At 40.9% G+C, this 23,371-nt stretch overlaps 1 protein-coding gene across 14 annotated transcripts in view; it reads left to right on the top strand.

Moving 5' to 3' along the window:
• The window catches only part of DAB1 (DAB adaptor protein 1), a 573,658-nt gene extending 551,675 nt beyond the window's left edge, over positions 1 to 21,983 (top strand). For 11 of the 14 annotated variants that reach the window (XM_083510312.1, XM_083510306.1, XM_083510308.1 and 8 more), the window contains 6 exons: positions 638 to 700; positions 1,297 to 1,405; positions 5,016 to 5,564; positions 6,759 to 6,886; positions 8,804 to 8,902; positions 18,585 to 21,983. In XM_083510312.1, the coding sequence (XP_083366438.1) occupies positions 638 to 700; positions 1,297 to 1,405; positions 5,016 to 5,564; positions 6,759 to 6,886; positions 8,804 to 8,887 (933 nt within the window). In that variant the 3' untranslated portion in view covers positions 8,888 to 8,902; positions 18,585 to 21,983. The remainder of the gene's footprint in view (positions 1 to 637; positions 701 to 1,296; positions 1,406 to 5,015; positions 5,565 to 6,758; positions 6,887 to 8,803; positions 8,903 to 18,584) is intronic. The other 3 variants (XM_083510307.1, XM_083510311.1, XM_083510310.1) reach the window with 1 other exon arrangement.
• The last annotated feature ends 1,388 nt before the right edge of the window (positions 21,984 to 23,371 follow it).

The raw sequence follows: 23,371 nt of genomic DNA, 5'->3' as shown, positions 1-23,371 counted from the left end.
ATTAAATGTCTGAAGGATGTAAATTATTAGTGGAAAAAACACACTTGTTGGTGCCTTTAAACAACCTGCCTTGGGAAGAAATGTATCTAGAACACAATGGTTTAGGTGTCCCAAGGAGTCAGTAGAAGATACCTATAGGACAGTGGGAACTGTTCCATTTGATGGATTACAGCTCACTTGGTGAGAGGATGATATGGACATAGAATCCTTTGTGGGAGGTTTGTAAAGGTCATTGTCTGGGTACTCATTGACAAGGTAGTAGAACTGAAGCCAGTGCAACCTTTGGATAAATTTCTTCCTCTATGAGGAGGAAATTTCTACGAAGGGCAGGGGGGAGAAATTGATCCTGTCTTCTGATCAGGAGGTGGTTCTGTGTAAAGATTTCCCTCTTCACACCATCTGTGGATTTATTTATTTCTTAAATCCTTTAATATCTAGAGTGCCAATTAGATATTAATGAAATGACAGACAATTGTTCAGGTTTGCCTCACAGACTGGCCCCCAAAAATTGCAAGTAAAAAATTGTTTTGAGAAGTTACTCTTGCTTTCCATTACAAAACTGGCTTCTGTGTTGCTCAGTGGATAAGAGATGAGACATGCCTAAAACTTTGTTCTTTCTTTTTGCAATTCTTTGCAGGCTGTTACCCAACTAGAGCTGTTTGGGGACATGTCCACTCCTCCTGATGTAACCTCTCCCCCTGTAAGTACCAGAGAGAAATGTCCTGCCTCTTTCACACATGCCACTTTTAGCAGGCTTATTGTAGCAGCATAATGCATTTAGATATTCATGACTAACAATGCCCCATACTGAAGCTGAAAGAATTTCAAAAAGGTTTGCAATCATTTTACCCAGTTTGAATTTTTCCCTATGTAAAATTGCTCATTACCTTTCTACTTCTTTTTCTGCACTAATTGCTTATACTGATCCCCTGTGAAGCTATTAATATCACACAGCCTTAGACCTTTCATGGGGGGTGGGAGAGAACAGGTGCTGTAGGAATTTGCATATATCGTAGGAGCTGGGGAAGAACACTTTCGGGTTTATTTAATACATTACAAATCATAAGAGATTTTCCTGATGCAGTTTCCCATTCTGTTTTCTAGTTGCTGCTGTTTTCCCTCCCCACCTTTCTGCTGCTCTCTCTCTTCTGCATCTCCTCTCTTATGCTTTCCTCTCTGTCGCTTTTTTTAATTAGGAAAAAGGATGTAGAGCCAGTTCTTGGCAGCAGAAGCCACAACTGAGATGCCACCCATGTCTGTTTAATCAGCACATTCTAATCTTGTCGTGTTTTACAGACCCCTGCAACTCCAGGTGATGCCTTTATCCCATCTTCATCCCAGTCACTTCCTGCTGGTGCAGATGTATTTAGTTCTGTACCTTACAGCACTGCTGCTGTACCCTCAGGTGAGTTTTTCACATCGTGCTATATAACTTGAGAACTTAAAGGCCAGTCTGAGCATATGTGGCTTTTAATGGGAGCTATTCTGTTGTACATCAGAACATCTAGACCCTTGATGAATTAGTAGATTTAGTTAGTTCTAGTTCCCTCATACCTGCTCATTAACCAATGACTGCAGTGAATGACCCATTACAGATATAAAATCCACAGAAAAAAATGAACACCTCTCATCAAGCATCTTATTTACGTCCCCCAACCCAGAAGATACAGTTTACACCTTAAGATTTTGGCAATCCATTTGTGATTCATTCAGTGAACAGCTCCTAAATCCTTCCATATTCTTCTGAAGGCATTTGGGCAATCTCTTTCTCAAACTGCTTAAGGCCTCTTTCCTCAAGGCCACTTTCTTTTCTCTTTTGATTTTCCTGGAGTTCCAGTAGCCACAGGAGAAAAAAGACTGGTGTTTTATGTTTTTCACTGTTCTTCGGTGTCCAAAATGCAAACAATGATAGCTTAACCTCATTTCTGAAGCTTGGAATAATACACAGACAATACATTTGTTCCCCATTACTACTTCTGATTTGTTGAGCAGTTGCTTTTGCTTAAATCCTCTTTTGCTTATGTAGTTCTTTATCGGGAAGAAATAACACAAATGAAAATGTATGTTTGTCTCTTTAAAATCCACTGTAATGTTAGGTGTGAATTAGCCAGAACTGTGTGTGGTCTGCACTAAATTTCTAGTTTCTGCTTTCAAGTAAATTAAACTTTGTGATTGGAATAAATTGTGCAAAGCAAGTGCATACGCATGTGCATGCATATATTACATGATTTTGCTAGGAAGAAGAGTGTAAAGACATACAGACTTAGGAAGCCTGTCCCTTGATTGCTAGCAGAAGTGGCTGGTACAGTGTATTGGTGATATTTCTGCTGTTTACTGGGACAGTGTAGGAGTTTGAATGTGCTTGTGCAGCCCTGATCTTTGCCCTGCACTGTTCCAGTAAGCAGTAGCAACACCACAGCCAGAAGAGATACAGGGCAGTATCACCCTGCCAGCCATTCCTGATTGGACAGCCTGCAGCTCCTTTGATGTTAAATTAGGCTATATCTGCATACTTGCACATTTACTTGTATAACAATTTGCTAACAGATTGCAGGTGTGGTTTGAATCTTATCCCATTTTCCGCTTCTGTTTGTTACTTTTATTTTGTTACCGTACACATCCCATTGTCCAGAAAATGAAATAGGTTGAAGTTTTTGAACACTCTAATACAAACATTCAAAATGAACCTGGAGTTATCTAGTCAGAGCTGTTGACATGCTAACAGCTGGCTTTGAAACATAAAGCAAGAAAACTGCTTCTTTCCATAGCAAAAATAAATGTGTAGGGTTTTTTTGCAATATAAAGACTACCTCATTGTTGTGTACATGCCTCATCAGCAAAACTTGTTTAATCTCCATTTAGCAAAAAAATAATAATCAAAATCTAGGTAGAGTAAACATTAAAATGAGAAAAGGGAATAACATTTGAATGCTGCTTTAGTATACTCAGCCAGGTCATGATTTTTAAGGAGAGGGAGCCACTAATTAAGAAGCTAAATGAAATTTCCCATGTTAAGGTGTGCTGGATGAACAAAAAAAGAAACTGAAACATAGAAGAATTAGAAGTGATGTATGTAAAATGTTGAAACTAGGCCTTCATACAAAATGTTTTTGCAAGCTAATGGATCTTTTGGCTACATTTTAAGAATATCTCTTAGAAAATAAGTGGCATCTTTCATTTGGAGTGCAGCCTGGACTACGAACATTCAAACACTGTCCTACCTTATCCAAACCTAAAACTAGACTTGAAGGCTAAGCACACATGGCTGCTCTTTCCTATTAATGTTGGTTAATAAGGCCAATTACACGTGTGCTTCATGGAGAGTGGGAACAGATGATAATAATTGGGGTGGGTGAGTGGGTTTCATAGAGATGGTGGAGCTATCATAGCACCACGACCCCAGCGCTAATGAGATGGAACACCAGATTAGGTTTTTAGTGGGGAAAGACTTTTATCAAGTATAACTTTAAAGTCTTTGCAATGGGTTCTAAAAATGCTGGTGACAAAACTCCCTCCCATCACCGCCGGTCCCAAATGGTCTGGGGAGCAGTCACCTCCCTACTTCATGGTCACTTCATTGTGCCAAGGGAGTTCTGCCTGTGTAACGCACACCCATCCTTGTGGATATGAGACATTTATTCAGAACCCCTAACAATCCTACCTGTTTTGAGATTTTAATAGTTATGTATGAGGATACTCCTTTTATCTTCTAAAAGTGCTTCGGAGCACTCACCAGACTGTTGCTTTTTGTGCATTTCTTCGTATAATCTACATTGCACTTGTGTAGGGATATTCATTATATTTACCTACCCTTGGTCCCAAATTCACAAAAGTAGGAGGAGACCATTAAGCTCTAGGCCCATCTTTGAGGAAAACACCAAATATCTTTAGCAACTGGAATGTTTTGACATTGCACCAAAGGGGCAGGTGGCTGGGTGAAGGACAAAACACAACTGAGGAGGGGAGGCAGTCTTGCTTTATATAGCTGTCCCCTACTCCTCTAAAGCAGTAGTGTAGGCTTGGCTGCTGACCTTTACTCTCACAGAGGGCCAGAAATACAGTTCTAAATGATGTGCATGCTCTATTTTAATCAGTCAGATCAAATAGGTCTTGTAGGCTCTCTGCAGTGCTCCAAAAACTTGCAATACCTGTTTGACTACAGATGCCAGGATAGGGGGTGGGGGTTGTATGAATACACTGGGGCAGGGTGAGTGTGAATGTTTTTTCCATACTACTTTCACCTTTCTGCATACAGTTTGTGTGAGTTTGTCCAACTTCTTCGTGTTACTCAAAATCTCGGATATATGATTGACATTCTCCATATCTAGATACCTTTTCTGCCCTTGTGTGATAACTGCAGCTGCTGAAATCCAGTGAGTAAGGAGCTAATGTCCAGTATAAATAGGGGGGGGGAATCAGAAGTCTACACAGATGGTCATTTCAGAAACATAACTGCACCTTGGGCAATTAGCTTGATAAATTTGTGGGTAATAAATGGGCAATGGACAACATGGAAAGAAAAGGGTTTAGATGTAAACTACGGTATGGAATAGGTGAAGACAATACCTTTTGTTAACCTACTTACTGAAAATGCAAGAATAAAGTAAGCTTATATGTTTCCCAAAGCTGCATGTCAAGCTAAAAATACTGGAAGCAAAGTACTGGTACAACTAAGTACTGGTCTGTGATAGGCTGGGTGAATGAGCAAAACAAATACTCTAATATAGAAGATTTCCGTTCAGAAGAAAGGGCAGAGAAAACATCATTAGGAACACTCCCCTTTTTCTCTTATTTATTGGAAAATGCCGGCTCATTAAAATAGATTTAGTTTTGCATGTAGTCTAGTAACAGCTTCTGAACCTGCCCCATGCCTCTGTCCAACAACGCTTTCAGTGGAGCAACAGAAGTCACCAAAACTCATTTGTATATCTGACCAACTTTTCTTCCTTGGCTGCCCTCGGTTTTTTTTTGCTCTTCCTGTTCTGAAATTGTCCCCGCTCTCTTTCCCCCCGAAGGTTATGTTGCAATGGGAGCTGTCCTGCCCTCCTTCTGGGGACAACAACCTCTTGTTCAACAACAACTGGCCATGGGTGCTCAGCCTCCAGTTGCTCAGGTGATGCAGGGAGGACAGTCAATTGCATGGGGACAACCTGGGATATTTTCTCCCACCCAGCAACCATGGCCATCTGTAGCTGGTCAGTTTCAGCCTGCTGCCTTCATGCCAACACAAACTGTATTGCCTTTACAAGCAGCCATGTTTCAAGGTACCGTTGCTCCCATTGCTACCGTTCCACCTACAAGCGATTCCACCAGATCCAGTCCGCAGACAGATAGGCCTAGGCAGCAAGCAGGAAAAGAAATGTTCAAAGATTTCCAGATGGCTCAGCCTCCGCCAGTGCCATCACGAAAACCAGATCAGCCTTCCCTCAGTTGTACCTCAGAGGCCTTCTCCAGTTACTTTAACAAAGTTGGGATGGCACAGGAAGCAGATGATTGTGATGACTTTGACATCTCTCAGTTAAATTTGACTCCTGTGACTTCTACAACGCCATCGACGAACTCACGTGAGTATTCCCCATTTTTCTGCCGCAACCTTCCGCACATTGTTTCCCTTTTCTGAGATGGAGCTGTCAGAAATATCCATGAATGTAATTAAAAATTAAATAAATTGGGCGTCTTTGAAGTTGGGAAGACATGAAATCGAGGATAATCGCATGGAGTTCATGGATGTCCGTAATTAATTACACACATTACTTTTAATGAATTTCATTTTTGAAAGACAGTGTAATTTAGTTGTTGAAAGACAGTGTCATCTTAAATATGCATAAAAAACTGGCTTGCACAATCGGCTTTGGAAGTTCCCAAAGCTGGGATTCTGTTTGCTATCTTCATGAGCTAAGGAAATCCAGAAATTTGGTGAGGGTTTCTGCCCCCCTCCTCCAATGGAAGCTGTGCTTGATGCAATGGTGGCTTACTGATTTTGGATTCATAATTACCAGCCTTACTTGAGCATTGTGATTACATTGTTGCAAAAACATTTTGTGTGAATCAACCCTAAATTAAGAATTGCTGATGAGATTATTCCCGTGCTTAAACACACAATAAAATTGGATGGAGGAGTTGGATTTAAGCAGGTGTGGTGATGGATCATCACTGCACTGAAGCAACATTCCTTTAGTGTGTTTAATGTGTATTTCTGATGGTACTGCAACAATTGCATTGCAAGTGATTTCAGTGGACTACTGCTAATTTTATACTTCATTTGTTTCACAGTGTCGTTACAAGAAATGACTCAGTAGGCATCTGTAGTTTTTTAAAAGATGGACATCTTCCAGTGATAGAAAGCTATTATTTATTTATTTATTTATATATATATCTAATTTTTGTTAAAGATTTTAAGATAAACACATTGGTACTGCTGCATAAATTAAAAACAAAGTAAACCCAGGACATTGTTTGTTGTCATATGAATGATAAGAGGTTGCTGAATTTTGCAAACTAAAATTAAAATATTTTGAATCTTTCAAAACTGTCAAACTCAATGGTTCCCAAACAGTTTACTAAGAGCAATTTTTGCCTTTTAAGACAAGTTTCTCAGATCCATTTATTGTTAATCTTGGGGGGGGGGGGGGAGATTGCAAAACCACACAGTGGCACTTGGCTCATAGCCCACCCAGACACATGCCAGCAGGTTCTCTGGTGTTATTTAGGAGTCAGTCATCCACTCAATTCAAATTATCTCTATTGTCTTTATTCAGCTCCAACTCCTGCTCCTAGACAAAGTTCTCCATCCAAATCCTCAGCATCTCATACCAGTGACCCTGCTGCAGATGACCTCTTTGAAGAGGGCTTTGAAAGTCCAAGTAAAAGTGAAGAACAGGAAGCGGTAAGTGGGGCAACTCCAAATCATTAACCCATAAACTGCTCAGTTACTATGTACATGGTTCACAGTTTTGAAAATTTTGAAAATTCTAGTCAAATTCTACTTTGCATGAGTACTAAAACATTTGCTGTAGATCACATTAAAGGTAGTATTCAATCAGCAAAATTGGACTGTAGAAGAAAATAGAGGAGTGTTTCCTAGTCCAATTATAGACACTTAACATTGACTTTGGGCAATGAAGGTTGCCCTACAAAAAATAGAGTTAGGATATGAACGCAAATGTTCCCTCAATTTTTCTCCCTATTTGATGCAATGATCAAACAGAAGAAGAAATAATGAACCCAGCCCCCTTCCCCCACCCTTCAAACTCTTCTGATTTTCTCCTGACTGCTCACAACTAATGTAAATTACAGAGGACAGAGTGTTGATCAGTGCTCCCACTTCACTCTTCCAGTTTCCCCATCAGCACCGATATGTGCTAGACTAGCATGTATACTGCTGAACCAAAAATGTGTAAGTCAAAATGGAAGATTGCACAGATTAATTTAACATTTTTATCTACATGTCAGCTTATGCAGTCTATTTGAGTGTTCCTGCTTGTTATACATTTCTGCTGGATTGTTCTCTCATGATTTATTAGTCCATATCTACCTCCTCCTGCCGGCTCTTCGAAGAGACAGAATTCAGGAGGAGCAACTGTGAATTAGATTTCAAGAACAGGAAGCAGTGTGCCACCGAAGCTTTGTGTGATGGCACCGTTGTAGCCAATATAAATTGGCAGCTCTGCCTTAGAAACACAAAGATATTGGGGCAGAAAGACAAAGGAGTTCAGAGACTTTGGTGTGATGCAATGGGGAGGGGGAGTTCAAAATGCAGCCCCTGGCACTCATAGTGTCTGAGTCGAGTTTTGCCCCCTTCAGGCTGAACTCAACCTAGGAAGGATCTTACGGAGTAGTGAGTTCTTCCCTCTGCTTTCTCCAGGGCAAGCCAGGGAGGATGATTGGCAGGGAAGAGGGAATCCATGCTCTCCATTTTCTAGCATTCAACAGGAATGCTTTATATGACCAGATTGTTTCCAGGGGGAGGAGCTGGCAGATTTCTTCAGACATTGTAAAAATAGCACAACACATTTGATTTCCCAGGGGGAGGGGGGAATCAGTGACATTTGAAAATGAAAGTAAGTATACACCTTAATACTGGGAATGGACAACCCTTCACAGGTCAATGTGTAGTGGCTTGGGTAGGTGACAATATGGATACGTTTTGCTGTCAGTACAATCACATGGCTTGGCTTAAGTTGAATAGCACGAGTGGTGAATACAATAGCTAACGCATGACTCTGTGCCTGCCCCACTTGCAAGGAGACAGCAGAAGCATGACCTCACATTGATAATGGCAACTTGGTCTCAGATCTGTGGTGTCCAAATTTGCTTGTGATGACCACAAACTAGTTATGGGCACCATACACAGATCCAGATTGCTCTCACGTTGCTGAAAACTCATATTTGGCTGGGTTTGAGTTGCGGTGCAAAAATAGTCAGATGTGGCCATGGCAACTGCTTCACATGAATGGCTCATCACAAACTAGAACCACTAATTAGGCAGGCTTAAAGCAGAAGCCATGCACTAGGCATTTGTCTGCTTCTTGACCAAGTCTTGAAGGTAAAGTTAGCTTTGGCCAAAATGCACTAACCTAAAAAACTGTTTCTGTGAGCTCAAATCAGTTTACTATCTTATTCAGGGCTGGCCCACTGGCACCAGTTGGTCCTAGGAAATATCAGCTGTAGTATATGACTTTTAAATTATTTTCATCCACAATAGGCATTCATGTTAAAATGCACCCACTGCATGAAAATAACTGCTGACTTTGTTTTCCTTTCTGTTGTTGAGAAAAAAAGGTGTTATGTTCTTGTATTCTAGCCTGATGGATCTCAGGCCTCATCCAACAGTGATCCATTTGGTGAGCCCATTGGTGATACTGTAAGTCCACAGGGCGATAGCTAGATAGCGCAGGTTGGGGTAGGTATCTGTCCTTTTCTCTCTGTCACTTTTGAGCTATTCATATTCACCATTGCCTGCCTTCATTTACATTGATGCTAGCCACAAACATAATATATTCCACATATACAAAATGGAATATTTCATACCTTCATTTCACTACTTCTCACACCATTGATGCATCACTGGTTGATAATTCTGTTTCTAGGTGGTGCACTTTTGTGTTGTCAGAATAATTATAAAAAAAAAAAATACAACCCTAGGGAAAATATATATTACAGCAACTGTGAAATGAGAGATTATCAACAACAGGTTCATAGTTGTTGTTTTTCTTACACAATATTGACGCTCTGCAGTTTCTGGTATTCATGATTAGCATTTAAAATATTTGTATATTGTGTATTTTATCTTTTTCTGATAGAAATTGCAAAGTGGCAGGCAATGTTCATCCAGGACTGAAATGACATCAGCAGTGCAACATATTTTTTAAGAGAATGAATTAAGCACCATCCATAAATTAAGATGTGCCTTCCCACTCTGTGGCCACAATAATGGTCAATTGGAAAACCTATTAGTTAAAGGGTCTAATGAAAATATTAAATTACAATGTTGATGTCTATGGGTTAACAACCCACCCTATCATTTTAAATATATATTTTCCATGACAAAATGCTAAGGCAACACAATTGCTTTAATCGTTAACTGCACGCTGCATGTTGTGGGTGTTGATAGATGTTTTATGAGGGTGACCGTGGCTATTTTTATTCTGGCATCTGTGTTTTGTCAGAAAGATTGTGATGCTACAGTGCCTGTGAGTGTTGAACATCCCCATCTCATCTCAATGTATTCCAATGCTGCCATATGAAAAATGTTTCTTTTATTACACTGCGCTGTGATTTGAAACAGTTCAAGCACTATGTGATTTATTGCTCATCTTTCTGTGTATGGAGCATATGAAACAAATTAATGGAAATGGTGGATTTATTTTTAGTGCATAATGTGCATCGGTTTCCAGGCTTTTAAGAATGTGCTTCCAACCACAGATATCTGAATGTACTAGCTGCTATCCAATAGTCCCTTTCCCATGAGCCTAAAACCATTTCTGCCCTCACCTGAAACCACTGTCATCCCTGAAGTCTGTGCAGTCTCACTAGGTAAATTTGAAATGTTTGCTTTGTCATTTGTGGCTTTAGATTTCTAAGCAGTATACAACTAAGGGGGTGTCAAACTCTTCAATAACTACTTTGTCTCTTTAAAAATACTCCTTTATCCCACTTTCCCCATCAGTTTGAACTATACTATTGTGCTTTGCTGTTTAATGTTTGCACATTGTATGGCTCCATATTAGCATTATGACAGTTTAAAGGGAGGGATGAGCAGGTGTTCCGTTTTGGCTCTCCCGCACTTTCATCAGGTAGGGGAAATCTACAGTTAAATAATAGTCTATCTGAAAAAGCATTAAGACAGGGATGGCCAAATTGGTGCCCTCCAAATGATTTAGACTACAACTCCAATGACCCTCTACCATTAGGCCAATGGAACATGGAGGCCTAAATTATCTAGAGGGCTCCATGTTGGCAACTGCTGCATTAAGGAATTGAATGGACCTGTTCTTTTCCCTTGAAGCTACCACAATATTTAGAGGGCGAATAGTCCAAGTTTGTTCTCTATGATCAATAGTTAAAACTGTGACAAGGCCCAATATCTTCAGTCCTACTTCATTAATGCTAAGCATCTTCTCCCAGTAAGAGGGGGAGAGAGAGGTCTTCATATTTATAGACGGCTTTAGAATTTGGAAGTGAATAAACTTGGCATGAACACAGGGTTCTGTTGCACTCAGTGATGCACTTGGAAGCTATATTATCTTCACTCAATGATCTTGTTTATGCTGCCTCTGTATATACCATATTTACTCGAGTCTAATGTGCCAGCGAATCTAATGCGCACCTTAATTTTCATAACATAATTTGGCCAAAAAAGGTGAGCATTAGATTCAAGTAAATATGGTGTTTGTGTTCAAGTGCACTCTCCCACTTGGTTTTTTTAATGTCATTTTGCTTTCTGTGTTGTTAGCACTTCTTTTCTGTAGTATCTTAAAGTCTTTGTATTTGAATAACCGAGTCTCTTATCAGTTCCTATATCTTGAACTACGTTGCACTTTGCATCTACCTGCAATCTTAAACTGAAGCTTTCAAACTTGGAATTCACAACTAACCTTTAAAGAAATGACAACCGTGCTGTTAGTAGTCAAATCTGCAATCTACTGATAAGCAAAATGTTTGCCTTGCTGTGGTTTTTTAAATCAAAAGCCAGGACAGATGTCTTAATACATTCACTGAAATTGCAAAAAAGAAAGAGTGCAGCATTATTCTTAGGCAGCAGTATGTTGTTTCAATTTAGAGAATGTAGATCTGTGGTTCACAAGACAAAGGCAGCAAACAGCAATAGTACATTTATTTATATTTCTTCAAAGACTTGGCTAGTGTTGTGAAGAAAAGGCAGCACTTGCTCAAAAGTATTACAATCTTTATTTTTTTTATCCATCAAGGCATAGCAGGATTTTTTACAGGAAGGCAGTTTGCGTGGCAAGGCCCCCAAACCAGCCCTTGTTAGAATCAAATTCACACTGACACAGAATTTTGGTCATTGGGCAAAATTTTAGGCCACAACTTTGTTGATTACAGAAATGTGAGCAGTATTGACAAAGGACTATATCGGACTCCTGCCCCCGTTGCAGGAAGTCAATAAGGGTAAACCACCCAAAGAGGAAGCCACATCGGGGGAACCCGCCTGTAGCTCTCCTCGGTGTCCCCAGAGGCCTGGCATGGCCCTAGCCCCTCAAGCAGACATCAGACAGGATCCAGGCCCTGCATTCCTTTAACGGAATACCCTTGGTCAATGGACCTCTCCCTCAGTGAGCCAATGCCTAACCGCCAAACCTTACAAAGTTGTGACGAGGTAGGCTAAGAGGTAAGCGAAAACCAAGTGGCCATTGCCAAATGGAAAAATTCCTACCTGGCCCCCATGCCAAGACAGGCAACCAACCAAAGTCCAAAGCAAGGCCAGAGGACATCTAAAATAAAGGGCGGGTGTTCAGCAGCATGAAGCAGATGCCTGACACGTGTCATGCTGCCACTTTTATACCCCCCCAATCACCCCACACAAAAGTGGTTGGCCAAGATGCCGGGGTGATTGTGGTGCCACTCTGGCATGATGGCATTACTCCGCCCATGCTGGGGGGGGAGGAACCGGCCTGGGAGCCTGCCTGCAACCAGGACCATCCTTAAAGATGATCCCACTTGTCAGAACCCAACAGGGTTGTCAGCATAAAGGGCTGATCCTTCTGTAGCAGTGAGCAGCCACATGCAGTTTTTACCCTCTGACACATTCCTTTTGGCTGCTGTCTAAAGGTTGTCACCTGTAGCGCAGAACCTTCAATTTGAGGAGAACTGGACTGAGATAGGAGAACTATGGTGCTTAGTTTCCTGTCATTCCTGGAGGTGAGCCTATTGTCATTTAACATATTTGGACCTGTACTTGGAGGAGCTGCATATATTAACTATAGTCGATGGTCTACCTTCAAATAACATGGGACATAATTATGCATAAATGAATTGGCTTCACTATTACAGTAAAGATCTTTATATTTTGAAAATTACCTGGGGGGGTGTGATTCAGGTGCTGTTTATCCTTCTAGGCCCCCTTTTCAGAAATGTTGCCAACACGCAAGAGCACTTTGAATCTCTGTGAACACTCGAAGCTAGTCCTGGGCTGCTAAGCTGAACTATGAATGGTGAAATTTGTCTCTTTTGTTTTCTCCTTTTCCAGTTCATGTATTCATTCGCAGAGGGCACATTAGATAGGTCTGCATTATAATGTGGAGTGATCACATTTCCCCCAATCCCTGGGCCAAGTGTGCTTTTGTCTCACAGGATAACAGTGACCAGATACAGCCCACTTACTGTAGGTCAAAATGGTCCAGCTAAATTCAGCCCCATAACCATTTTGCCAAGTAGTTAACATGAAGCAAACATGTTAGTTATAACTACTGATATTCAAGTTATGGGGTGATATATATATAACGTATTTTTCGCCCCATAGGACGCACTGGCCCATAGGACGCATCAAGTTTTTTGGGGGGGAAATAAAGGGGAAAAAATTATTTCCCCCCCCCAGGCGCTTGTGGGGCCGGCAGCGGGGAGAAGCGCTCTTCTTCCCGCAGCCCGCCTTCAGATCAGGTCCGGGGGCAGCGGGGAGACGCGCTCTTCTCCCCACCGCCTGCCTTCAGATCAGGTCTGGGGGCAGCGGGGAGACGCGCTGCGCCTCCCAGCTGTCCCCGGAGCTTGCGGAGCAGGCAGCGGGGAGAAGCGCTCTTCTCCCCACCGCCCGCCTTCAGATCAGGTCTGGGGGCAGCGGGGAGACGCGCTGCGCCTCCCAGCTGTCCCCAGAGCTTGTGAGGCTGGCAGCGGGGAGAAGCGCTCTTCTCCCCGCCGTCAGCCTCCAAACCACTTCGGGAGACAGCGGGATGGTGGCGTTCCGCCTCCCTCTGTCCCCCGACCTAGTGGGGCTGGGGCTCTCCTGAAGCCTGGAGAGCGAGAGGGGTCGGTGCACACCAACCCCTCTCGCTCTCCAGGCTTCAGCGAAAGCCTGCATCCACCCCATAGGACGCACACACATTTCCCCTTCATATTTGGAGGGGGAAAAGTGCGTCCTATAGGGCGAAAAATATGGTATATAAAATACTATGTCCTACTATGCTGAGTACTGTAAATGAGTTCATCATAGGGACGGGATAACCAAGCAAAGCACAATTAGAGGCTTGTTTTTCATCATGAAGCCCAGTGCAAAGGAGAACTATATAGCAGCTGTTATTAATGTGTACATAAAGCAAGGGTCCCTTCACCATAAGGAAGCAGAACAGCCCTGCGCCTACCCCTCCACTGGCTCTCTAAAGAAGCCTAGCTTGTAGTATAAAAGATACATTACAATCTTGACTGAGGTGCTACTCCTTTGGGATTCCTTGACCTTCTTTCTCTGCAGCAGAGTCTCAACACAGGGCTTTCCTTCTGACTGGATGATCAGGAAGCAGAAGACTTATTTTCTGAAATGCATCAGCTGAGATTCTACTTTCTGTTCAGCCAGCCAGAAGGAAAACACTCTGCTTAAAATCTACATAGGAGCGCAGAGGTCAAAGCAGCCTTGGGAGAATTGCAAGTTTAAGTTCATAATGCATCTTTTATGCCAGCCTTACATACATCAGTAAGAAAAATTCTGCCCATCACCTTGTCTGGTTGGCTTCCACTAGCAAAAAGGGATGGTCTCTGTTAAGATAATAAAGAATACAGGGACAATAGTAAAGGATATAAGGTGTTTGGTAATACTTTTAGCTTGAAGAAAAGGTCCAGAATGGTAGTTCTCTTAGAAAAATAATAATGGGAGCAAACAGTACTATTAGTTGTAAAGCTAAGCTACATAAAGGCTATTTGCAGTACTGGATTTACATATAAGCTAAACTAGCTTAGGGTCCCACTCTCTGGGGGCCCCCAAAAAAATTTAAAGGAAAAAAAACCTGGATGTTCATTTCCAAAATATAAGATAAAAACAAATAAAATAAAACCTGCATACAGTTAGAGCTTAATAATTATTTCACTATTAATATACTTCTTCTTAATTGTATTTCAGTTCAACAATTACTTTGATAAATACATATTTTGTTATGGGCAAATGACTTTAGATACCTATTAGGTCCATAAATTACCATATAGCATATATTCAACAGAAAAAACCGCGACAATTTGTTGTTGACAAAGGACAGCTGGACATATTACCTTCAGTAGCTTAGGGCCTCATCAAACCGAAATCCGGCCCTGGCTACAGTGGTGCCCCGCAAGACGAATGCCTCGCAAGATGGAAAACCCACTAGACGAAAGGGTTTTCTGTTTTGGAGGCGCTTCGCAAAACGAATTTCCCTATGGGCTTCCTTCGCAAGACGAAAACCCATAGGGAAATCTCTGGGACAGCGGGGAAGCGCAGCGCGTCTTCCCCACTGTCCTCGGACCTCCTCCAAAGGCTGGCGGTGGGGCGGAGAGACCTCCTCCTGCTGCCAGCCTTCGGAAGGCTGCTCCGAAGCCTGGCGGTGGGTCGGAGAGACCTCCTCCTGCTGCCAGGCTTCGGAAGGATGCTCCGAAGGCTGGCGGCGGGAGGAGGTCTCTCCGCCCCACCGCCAGGCTTCGGAAGGCTGCTCCGAAGCCTGGCGGTGGGGTGGAGAGACCTCCTCCCGCCGCCAGGCTTCGGAAGGCTCCTCCGAAGGCTGGCGGTGGGACGGAGAGACCTTCTCCCCGCGCCAGCCTTCAGATGGCTGTCCTGAAGACTTGCAGTGGGAGGAGGGTTTTCCTTCCCACCGCCAACATTCAGAATGCTGTTCTGAATGTTGGCGGTGGGGAGGAAAAACCCTCCTCCCACCGCAAGCCCCGGGAACAGAGGAGAAGCGCTGCGCCCCTTCCCCTCTGTTCCCGTACCTGTCCTGAAGGCTTGCGGTGGGGAGAAAAGACCTTCTCCGCACCGCCAGCCTGGCAAGCAGTTTCCATAGGAACGCATTAATGGATTTTCAATGCATTCCTATGGGAAACCGTGCTTCACAAGATGAAAAACTCGCAAGAAGAAAAAACTTGTGGAACGAATTAATTTCGTCTTGTGAGGCACCACTGTATTTGTGATCATTTTTAAGCTGAAGCCTTAGCAGTGACTTTCTGAATTAGAGGATAATTTTGATAGCTAAGAAATGGGAATTGAGGTGCAACAATCTTGTTAAAAATGTGTGGGTTTTTTTGCAAAGGCTATAAGGAAGATAAAAAAGCCAGTTCTATGGAATAATTTTTGAAGGCCATTAAAAAAAATGTATCTATACCCTGTTAACTAGTGTCTGTAGGACAAAGCTACATTGAGTTGGTTAACATTAAAGGGTATAATTTGCTGGCTATCTTGGTACTGCTTTTCAGTGTCCAGTTCATGACAATTGACCCAGGAAAGGGCCATCTCTCTTATCTTGGCATTATTTATTATTTACATATTCTTTCCTGTCCCTTCTAATTTACTTCTCATGCACTTCTGGTACTATAAGGTGATAAACGGCTTTTTAATTTACTTTGTTCAACCATGTGCATTTGCTATTCACTGCTAAAGATATGACCCAAAGTACACTGACAACAGATAGCTGGATCCTTTCTGAAACTTCAAGGCCATTATTCTAAGGATAAAGTGAGGATTACACCAGAGCAGAGTGAAAGGTCCCATCAAAATTTATGAAGCCTAGAGGCCAAATTGTCTTTCTTTCAAGTACTATTGTATTGTAAACTAGCCAGAATTGTGTCTGTCTGTGGTCTATGCAGCAGCAATCTATGTAAGCATAATCTTTGAAGTGTCCCCAAATTTGGAATAGAATTGTTATTATTTCTTGCATACTGGGGTAAATATGATGATGGACATAATGTTCATTATGTGTGCAATAAGACCTGATTTGAAATGCTTAGATTCTCTGCATAGGTGCTACAGATTCATGGGCCAAGATCAAACATCACAATAGTAGATGTGATGGGACTTCCCTTTACTCCCTTCTGAGGCCCCCTCCACCCCCAACTTTGTGCCCTGTTGAGGGTCCCCTAGCCTCCACAGCAGATTATTTAGGCGTGGTGGGAGCTTGGGGGAGGGGGAGAGGAAGTAGAAATCCCATTTGCCTGAGCAAAAATCCATTGCCCAAGTGGACTGACCTTGTTGGATATCACCCATAAAGACAAGATATGGTATGCTTACCTTTACCCTTCTTCTTGAAAAGTGGATATTTTGTGGGTTGGAATGCAAAATATGCTGCTGTTATATGCTCCAACTCATTCATTTTTTACTTACAAGCCCTGCAAACAAGAGTTCCATAATATAATTCAGCATTTTAAATTAGTCATTTACAAAGAAAAATAACCTGCATTTTTTTTAGACCAACACCACCACTCTATTTGGAAATAACCCGTCACAGTATACTTTTGTCAAGACCAACCCAAATGTCACAAAGTTGTGAGCAAGCTTTCAAGTTATCCAGAATTTTCATCACTTGCATGTGCCCATTGCTGGACTCGACAAGGAGGGAGCGTAGGTCCTACAGCACTGCTCCACACCAGGATTTCATAGTGGGGCAAGATCCTGATGTCAGTTTACTAGGGCAATTTATAGAAATGTTTAGATCCTTTAGGAAGCTCTATAGCCAAACTTGCCAGTGCTTGCAATGTGTTTATTACATGGTAGTTCTGCTGATATATCTGGCTGGTATCACTAACTTAACATTTATTTGGATTTTGAATTTGTATAATATCATGGAATGCTAAGGTGATATATGGCGCATTGGGCTTCTTGTTAGCTCATCACCAATCATTGTTTTGCTATTTTTAGCCATTATTATTTTAATCAAACCTATACTGACTTTGGAGTGAAGCCACTCTGCATCTCATTGCTAGAATGCGCCAACAGAAAAGTTCATAGTAGAAGATGTGAAATATTTAACTGGAGTACAGGAAAACAATTTGTCATTATTCCTCTGAACTAAAACTGCATGTTTATAAGCTGAATGATGTCCTTGCTCTCAGCAGGATTGAATTTGCCTCATCCACCCACCTTCTTGGACTTGATAGAGACTCAAGCTGTTTTCTCCCAGGGGGAAAGGACAGCTAGTCATTTGAGCAGGAGTGTGTCATGGGAGGGGACAGTCCAGTATTTAAAGTTACACTGCCACCCCCTTCTCCCTCATTTTGTCTTGCCCCTCTATAGTGGGCTTTGCCGAGCCACTTTTGGGGTGGGGTGTTGAGAAGTTTAGAGGGAGCCACTGGTTGGGACTTATGACTCCCTGTTTTTATCTACTTCGCACTGTAGGGTATCTTGTGGTGATTTGGTTAACTTGACTGTTTGGCATTCAGTGCTGGCAGGTAAGAAGAGATAAGATGTCACTGCCACCCTGAGGCATTATGGTGGTAATAGTCATCATCCATAGTCTGAGGTTTATTGGTACTTGAAAGAATGCTAAGGATATGGTTTGCACATCATGATGAATGCCCCGCAGGAAGAGTCAGGTGTGCAGGTTGGGTTTCACATACCCAAGGCTTGCTCAGCAAAAAGGGAGATTTTTCTCCCAGTCCTTGGCTCCCAGTCCTGGGACTCACAATGCAATGGCTTACATTCCAATGAGATAGAGGGTTGCTTCTCTCATATGCATTCATCGATTCCACCTGCCTACACTTAATTATTTGCTTAACTGGCAGACCCTCTAATTTTGCTACATTTTAATAAATATAATATTTTTACCATTTAGTCAGCTGTCTTGAATCGTCTTTCAGGGTGTGAGGGCAATGGGCCGATTTGCTCTGTGTGTTTAAAAACAATAATTGCAAACTTAGCCTCTTCTGGTCTCAATTGTAGTGTGAGATGTACATGAATTCTATTTCATTATAATCGTTTCAACTTAAACATTGGGTTCTTAATAAACAATGTGGAATTGCTGATTCCTTTTATATTATTACTGCCTTTTCAAACACCATCATAATTCAAAATAATAAAAATGCTATCTTTAGCATTTTTATTCTACTTACCTACTCCCTTGAAATCTGCTGCTTAGATACAAATGACTAGAATTGTCTCTATTCACATTTCTTTCTATTGTTCCCAGGAAAGAGAGCCTCTCTATGCCCAGATCAACAGACCTAAGAAATAGCGTTGACCCACGCTTGTGGTGCTTCAAGACTCAAACAGAAAACTACAGCCTTGACAGGCCTTTGGCTCCCACATTTTCTTGCAGTTGATCTCATCTAATAAAGGATAATCACCTCACTGCATCAGTTCAACAAGCAAAATGTTTTGGCAACCAGTGGCAACTCTCTATGGCAGAACATGACACTTTTGTTTTGTTCCACAGTTCTGATATCCAAGCAAAACCTTTCCTCAAGTTTCAACTATCCAGCATATCCCACCACGCCTTGTCACTTTTTTGCCATTTCAAGTGCACCACATTATGGAAGTAATCAGTTCAAATCTGTTAAAGGACTGCTAATCATTTAATAATATAAAAAAGCAGGAAAAAAATCATGAATTCTACAGCCATTGAGCTCTGTGGCTGCACATTTTGATGATATGGTGACTTTTTATCACCATATTAGACTGATCTGGCTGTATTCCCCACCACCACTGCCCAATACTACTCCATAATGGCATATTTGAAGGTGTGGGGGGGACAAAGTATTTGAGTGTTCCATTCTATCCCCTTTTCTTACAGACAGGTGACAGACTCTAGCAGCAAAACGCCTCCTGTGAAAATTATCCTTAACTTGAAACCATGGATTGCCATTCTGCTGATTATCCATCTTGATTGGGAAACGTTGCCAAATGGACCTTTTGAAATTACAGTACATCAAAGAGATGAAATGCTGCTTTTTTGTTTTGAATACTTCTGCTGTGGGTAGAAAAGGACATCAAATATTTTGATGAAGAAAAAGAAGAAGAAAAAGACTTAACAGTGTTATTTCCTAGGGGACTCTTAAAACAAAGACCAGTAAAGGAATATTTTTTATTTCTTTGATATCTTGCTGCTGTAATGCTATGCAGACAAGTGTTTTTCTTCTCTGTGTGCCATTTTTGAAGAGAGAGAGAGAGAAAAAAATTGTTTGCCAAATACTTCCAGTATGCTTTCTGGATTTGATTGGGATGGACTTTATTAACCAAGATGAAGATGGCATGAATTTTGAAACTGATTCTGTGATCAAATTGTTCATCTTTATCACTTTTTGTACATCAGAAAAATTCAAATGGGATTTTTATTTTATAACTTGAAATTAAAAAGGAAAAAAAAAACTTACCATAAAACTCTTTAAATGTTTAAGGGGAAATGGCTTTAAGGAGTTTGAATGAAATTTGCCAGGTTTTTTTTGTAAATATAAAATGTTATGAGAATTCTTTTAATAATGCCATGACACTGTAGAGAAGGTAGCAAATGGCAGTACTTTGGAAGTGTGGAAACCCCCAGTCTGTGGCTCTTGCATCTCGTATGGTTTCCCCGCCCCCCACATGCTTATAATAAAGTGCATTTCCCAGCAGCAATTAGGTTGTCAGCAACTAGTAAAGTTGATGGGTAACACATGATTTATTTTCTTGCTTTTATGACACAAATAATTACTACATACTGTACATTTTCAAGGGAAAAAAGTACATTCCATAGCCATTTCATAGCTAGAAAATAAAAATTCAAAACTGTTTACACACAAATCAGAAACAACTTTTTAAAAATTCTCTTTTTTAAACATTTATGTAAGAAAAGTGCAGTGTTTGGTTCCTATCCTTAGCACATAATTTGCATAAAGAATCTATATATTTTTGGCCTACAGAGAATTGTTATACAGGTCAAACGTGTTTTCCTGAAGTTCCTATGCAGATCACAATATATTGAATTTTAGTGCTTTAGCACTAAAAAAAAAAGTTAATGAACCCAAATGAGGAATTGCTTAATGGGTTATGCAGATTTTTGTTTTTAGATCATAACACCAAGGTTTCTGTGTATTTTCCATTGATTTGTGTAGGCCTGGAGTTGTATATTTCCATATGTTTGAATGGTTTAATGAAAGCATTTTACACACACAGCTGAAAGCTGAACAGGATGGTGATTTGGTGGTGCTGGCAACTAAATTTCCTAATTCCAGCCAGTAACTGTGAAATATATACTGAATGTGTGCTTTGCCAGTGAGTGAATGATACACTAGATGTTGATAGGCTCAGTATCAAAGTGAGATCTGATGCAGTGTTCCTGTCATTTCTTCTCTCTATTCTAATTGTCAGGATCTCTGTGGCAAACTCACATCAAACAAAATATATTCCCAGTAGGATTTAAAATGTGTGGGATTCTATATTTTCAGTTCAACCAAGTGAATGAAAACATTTTCCTATTAGATAATCTTCCAATTGATTTTAATAGAAAATGCTACAGTCTTCCTTAGCAGCAAAGCTATTTACAGGGTCGCCAAACATCCGGAATTCCCCAGTGAAAATAGCATTGAGGGGGAATTACGGGAAATTGGTAAAATGTCCAAGATTGAGGATGATTGCCGGAAAAAAGTTCAACTTTTGTATACTGAATGTTGCTTCCATAAATATGGCAACCCTACTATTTACCATTTTTGTGTTGGGATATTGGATTAGAAGAAGGTGACATTGCAGTTCTTCATAAAACTTTGGAGTAGGTTGTGGTCTCATTAGCTTTTCAGTTAATGACCAAAGCGTTCACATCATAGTTTGGAGATTTCTGTAACCATACGACTCTGAAGACCTTCCCAGGATGGGAAAAGTTTATGTAACCAATACTACACAGTAGCTATAAAAGAGAATCGAGTTTGGATATCAAAATCAGAACTCACAAAGAAATTTGCTCCATGTAAACATTTGGTTGTGGGTTTTTTGGGGGGGTGGGGTGGGGTTGAAACAAGAGACTCCATAGCTACCCTGTTCCACCATCAGAAGATTCATTTTTTGCCATAGCCTAGAAGAGAAATATCGGAGCCTACACTGTACCATTTGATAGATACATAATAGGTTCAGGGGAGTCAACAAGCGTTCCCCATCCTGCTCTTCACTAGCACTAAATTTGTCACTTTAAATTTTAAACCAGGGAATCCCACTCACCATCCTGTACTGTCTTGATTCCAACCATGTCATTAAAAAAATATTTTGATAGATCGTAGTCATTCAACTGTCTGACAAAACCTATGATCAAATAATGTACTGGGCACCTTCGTTGCAAAGATGTTTACTCTCTACCTTTATTCATTTTGATTTCTGCATTCCGACACATATTTTTTTAATAAAGAAAAGAAAGATAAAAATGACTGTTTTTTGCAGTACATTTCTAGATCTACTTTAACTTTACCTCAGAGGAAAAACCATTTGTTGACCATCTTTTTTTCACCCTTAACTTTATGTGTAATGCATTCAGCAGAAAAAAACCAACAAATTTTTAGAAATTTTCCATTAATTTCTGTAACACACCATGTAATACTGTTACAAATAAAAACATTTTAAATCATAAGCATTATTTGCTCTCATTCTTTTGCAGGCTGAATGTGATAGACAAAATATAAAGTTGACCACTTGTCCATTCCTGACTATAGTCCCAATACCATAAAACTGTACTTTTGTAAATATAACATTTGCAGGTTGTGGTGAACTGCTAGTATGTTGTGTTCTTCCACTTGGATCTTGCACTGTGTTCACAAGCCTTTTTCAATGAGTAAAGACACATTCATATACTTAAAAAAATAAAATAGGATTCTGCCTGAAACCCCAGAGAGCCACCTGTCAGTCAGTGTCAACAATATTGACCTAGATGGGCCAACGGTCTGACTTTCTATAAGACAACTTCATTTGTTCCTCTAATTCTGCTGATGATCACTGTCCTGAGACAATGTAGGTCAGAGATAGTCAGGTGCCTTCCAGATGCTGTTGGACTACAACTTCCATCAGCCCCAGCCAAGCTGTTGGCTACCTCCAGGGTAGGCTATCTGTGCAAGCCATAGTTTTAAAAACAATTGGGCTTGCCTAAAACAACATGCAAAGCACAAAGGCATCCTATTGGGCCTAAGTTTTGATATATTTTTACTTCTAATTTTTGCCTCTTCTTGCTTAGAAGTAACTAGGTAATTCTGAGATTATATCTCAATGGGGCCTGTAGGTTTAAAATAAATGTGTGTTCAGGAAGATGCAATTTTACCCCCTCTGGTTGTAAACAGAATTGGTTATAAACGGAAATATATACATCATATGACCTCTCTCTTATCTGTGAGGCAGTGAGAAATAACACAAGATACCCTGTTGAGATTTTCCAATTCCCTGCAGGAGCATTACCTATCTCCTTTTGAAATTATTCTGCTGCAGGAAAGGGATATCAGGCTCATTAATGAAACAACTGTCCAGCAATTAGCTTTCCCCAGTTCCAAATAGTCTTATCTCCATGGAAATGTTTGCCTTGCAGCCCATCTATCAAGCTCAAAAAGTTTTATCAGAAAGCTAATAAAACAAATGATGTACTCAAAAGCCATGCCTCTTTGAGGCATTATTAGCAGCAAAATATCTCTCCTTATAAATTGCTATCTCCATAATCCAATTTCATAGCTCTCTTAGACCCAACAACATTTCAGTGCATTCATGTTTCCAAAAGGGTACCCCAGTCAAAAGTTTTAAAAGGAGGGGAAAGCCTGTAAACAGTTGGCGGAATGATTCTATGAAAGAACAATGTTCATACTGAGTATGTTCCTAACAATTAAGACAATGTGGTACTGTGGTGAACAGTTAGTACGGTAAGTGTCAGTTATGCATCAATCCTGGATCTCTAGGTGGTGTTGAATGAGTCCTTTATCCAAGTTAAGGTAAAGGTAAAGGGGCCCCTGACCATTAGGTCCAGTCGTGACCGATTCTGGG

This window comes from Podarcis liolepis (genome assembly GCF_965112155.1).
Source record: "Podarcis liolepis genome assembly, chromosome: 6".
NCBI lineage: Eukaryota > Metazoa > Chordata > Lepidosauria > Squamata > Lacertidae > Podarcis > Podarcis liolepis.
Note: the sequence above shows the minus strand (reverse complement) of the source record. Positions and strands in the feature narration are given on the sequence as shown.